At 39.0% G+C, this 3,084-nt stretch overlaps 1 protein-coding gene across 1 annotated transcript in view; it reads right to left on the reverse strand.

Annotated features, from left to right (window-relative positions):
- Positions 1-68: 68 nt before the first annotated feature.
- The window catches only part of tmem41b (transmembrane protein 41B), a 10,005-nt gene continuing 6,989 nt past the window's right edge, over positions 69-3,084 (reverse strand). The window contains exons 4-7 of the mRNA XM_015020628.1: positions 2,870-2,963; positions 2,046-2,150; positions 1,357-1,495; positions 69-1,267 (exon numbers count right to left, since the gene is read on the reverse strand). Of these exons, the coding sequence (XP_014876114.1) occupies positions 1,098-1,267; positions 1,357-1,495; positions 2,046-2,150; positions 2,870-2,963 (508 nt within the window). The 3' untranslated portion in view covers positions 69-1,097. The remainder of the gene's footprint in view (positions 1,268-1,356; positions 1,496-2,045; positions 2,151-2,869; positions 2,964-3,084) is intronic.

The following is a 3,084-nucleotide window of genomic DNA, read 5'->3' on the forward strand; positions in this document are numbered from 1 at the left end:
GGGGAAAAAAAAAAAAACTTATTTTAAAAAAAAAAAAAAATTTCCTTTTTTTTTTTTTTTTTTGGGGGGGGGGGGGGATTTTTGAAGTCAGAAGTTTTTGACTAGATAGGAAAATGGAATAAGATTGCATTTATCATGATTTATTGATTTCCCTCACCAAATAGATAAGTTCCATTTTCAAAGTCAATAGTGTTTTTAAGTGTACAAATACAGGTCTCTTAATAGCATAAACCCCTTCTCATTAATATTTACTTTGAATAAGTTAAAGATAGCAGAAGAGTATCAATCCCTGGAAATCTTCTCAGGAAAAGAAACATTAACCTTAGGCATGCTTGGGGGGGGGAAGCAAAGTCCTTCTTTAGGCTGCTTATATTAACATAGAGGTTTAAACGAGAACAGTGTGGCAGTGAATCCAGGCACAATTTTAGTTAGAACATCCATTTTTTACCTAAAAAAATTAGGCATTCAAAAAATAAAATCAAAACAGAACAGTGTAACATTATTGCTGTGGTGATACAGATAATTGAGATAAAACCAGACACAAAAATGTTCAAATAAATATTAATAGAATTAAAGACTTGACCATTTGGAAGGTGTTATTCAGCTAGACATAGGCAACAGTTGCTCTGGTGACTTTAAAGGTGGATGTTCACTACAGTTTCCATAAGATACTAATGGGACTGCTGTAGACAGAATAACAACCTGTGCACTGCAGCAAAACCATGAAAGCATCCTACCAGTAGCACCTGTACTTGTCTGGAAAGAATAAAAAACAAGCAGTGCCTTAAATAAAAACAAATAAATCTAGTTTCTTATTTACAAACTGTGCCAGAATCAGCAACATGAGTCGCAGGAAGTAATTCTGCACAGAAGTAGTTTACACGTTGCTTAGCATGAGAAAAGAAAAAAAAAAAAAAAATCCACCACAGCATGCATTTTGTGATCAGTGCTTGTTGACTTCTCCACGAACGACACGCCAGCAGCTGCGCACGAGACTGACGCGAAAGCAGCTACACTGCGACGGCTGAGGTCCTGAGCCGAGCAAAGGGAACCGTGGGGTCAGTCGGCGAATGAGATGCTGAGGTGTTCGAAGAGTCCTACTCGAGTTTCTGCTGCAGCTTTTTCTGGAAGCAGACGGGCAAGATGGAGAGAATGGCGAGGATGCCGAGCACGGCCAGGGAGTTCCAGGACACGGCCTCGCCGGCTGTGGTGAGCTTGTACAGCGTTGTTCCGGCGTTGATCGCTACGAAGGACGGCGGGGCCACTCCTGTCAGGCAGCCGGGGTAGACGCAAGCAAGTCAGAAACAACTGATCTCACCAACAGGAAAATGAAATAGAAAGCACACAGGATGTTACCGAGGAAGGTGCCGATGAAGAACACCCCCAAAGGCACATTGATGACCGGAGAGGTGATGTTAATGAACCAGTTTGGAAGAAAAGGGGTTATCCTCAGGAAGATGATGTAATTGATTAAATGATCTCTATGCTTGTCAACCTGCCAACAAGTAAAGAAAAAAAAGAAGAAACTTATTCCTACCTTGGTGAAACATTACCACAAAAAAGAAACTTTTAAAAACATTCCAAGTACAAACAACAAAAAAAAAAAAAAAAAAAAAAACACAACAGTTTCACTATATTTCTCAAGAGCAGGGGTGCCCAAAGTCGGTCCTCGAGGGCCGGCATCCTACATGTTTTAGTTCTCTCCCTGGTGGTAGTAACAACCTTCTCAGCAAGTCAGTGTTCTTCTTAGACTTCTAATGATCCATCATTTGATCCAGGTGCGTTAAACCAGGGAGAGAACTAAAACACGCAGGGAGCCGGCCCTCGAGGACCGACTGTGGACACCTCTGGTCTAGAGCTATTGCTGCTTTATTCATAGACCAGTCATTAATTCATAAAATTACAACAATTTAATTTCAGTTTAACTTTGTTTTTTAAGTTGGTTTCCGTTTGTTTCTATGTCTTCAGAATTCTCCAACCGACGGGCACACTTTGGCAGGCCCCGGCTAAATTTCTTCAGAAATTTTCTTGTTACGAATTATTACCTGCTGGGACCATTTCTGCGCTCTCTCTGTGAGGTATTTGTAGACCACTGGTCGGCCCACCAGATATGACAACATATAGCAGAAGGAAGCTCCGAGTCCAGAACACTGCCAGAAGAATAGAGAAATGACGATATAATAAAACATAAAAGGGAAAGAGGCCACATAGGACGAGTTAAAAATCATAAACTGAAAAACAACCTTAAATAAATAAATAGACAGTATTCTAATCTGCTGTTTATCTCCAACCAGCAGCTGTATACTTAGCTTACTTAACATCCAACAGCAGTTGTGAAGTTATTTAGAAACCACACCAAGAAGTTCCAAAGATGATGCTGAGGGTTTTGGGTTTTCACGCGCTAACCACAACTCTCGCTACTATGAACACATTTATGAATTATTTTTTGCAAAACAGTTTCCACACAGATCGTCAGAATATAGAAAACTTAAAGTGTTGCAAGGCGGGCAGTAGTGGCACATTCATGTGCTGAACTAAGTCAGAAACTTTGTAATAATAATAATAATAATTGAATAAGTTTAAGGAAGACTATTTTAATAGCAGCAACAAAGTTTAATCTTACTAGTTATGTTATATAATTTAAATTTAGGCCATGTTAGTAAGTCTTTCTGAAAAAGGATTTTGCTTGACAAAAAAATGTCATTTCATTCGATGGATTTTTATGTTCAATTAATACTTTGTAGAAATACAACAAAGTAATAATAAAAAAAAAACATTGATCATCCTAGATGTGCATTTTCTTGTATAAATGTATTTATCACTACGCAGGGCTTGTTTCAAATTCATTTTCCACAACTTTTCTACTCACCAAGCAGACTAAGAAAAGAGCCAAAGGGAAAGGGTAAAGGTAGCCAGACAGGATGCTGAGGAAGATCGATCCAGGGATAGCAAACGTCTGGAGGCTGACTCAAATGTTAAGGTGAACAACTTTACAAACACATTAAAACACTTTTTATACAGTGAAAAGTAGAGGTGTGCCGATCGATCGGTCACCGATCATAATCGGGCCGATTTTCGTGAAAA

The sequence above is a fragment of the Poecilia latipinna genome, unplaced genomic scaffold, assembly GCF_001443285.1.
Source record: "Poecilia latipinna isolate Pla-1442-1.1 unplaced genomic scaffold, P_latipinna-1.0 Scaffold2621, whole genome shotgun sequence".
Lineage (NCBI taxonomy): Eukaryota > Metazoa > Chordata > Actinopteri > Cyprinodontiformes > Poeciliidae > Poecilia > Poecilia latipinna.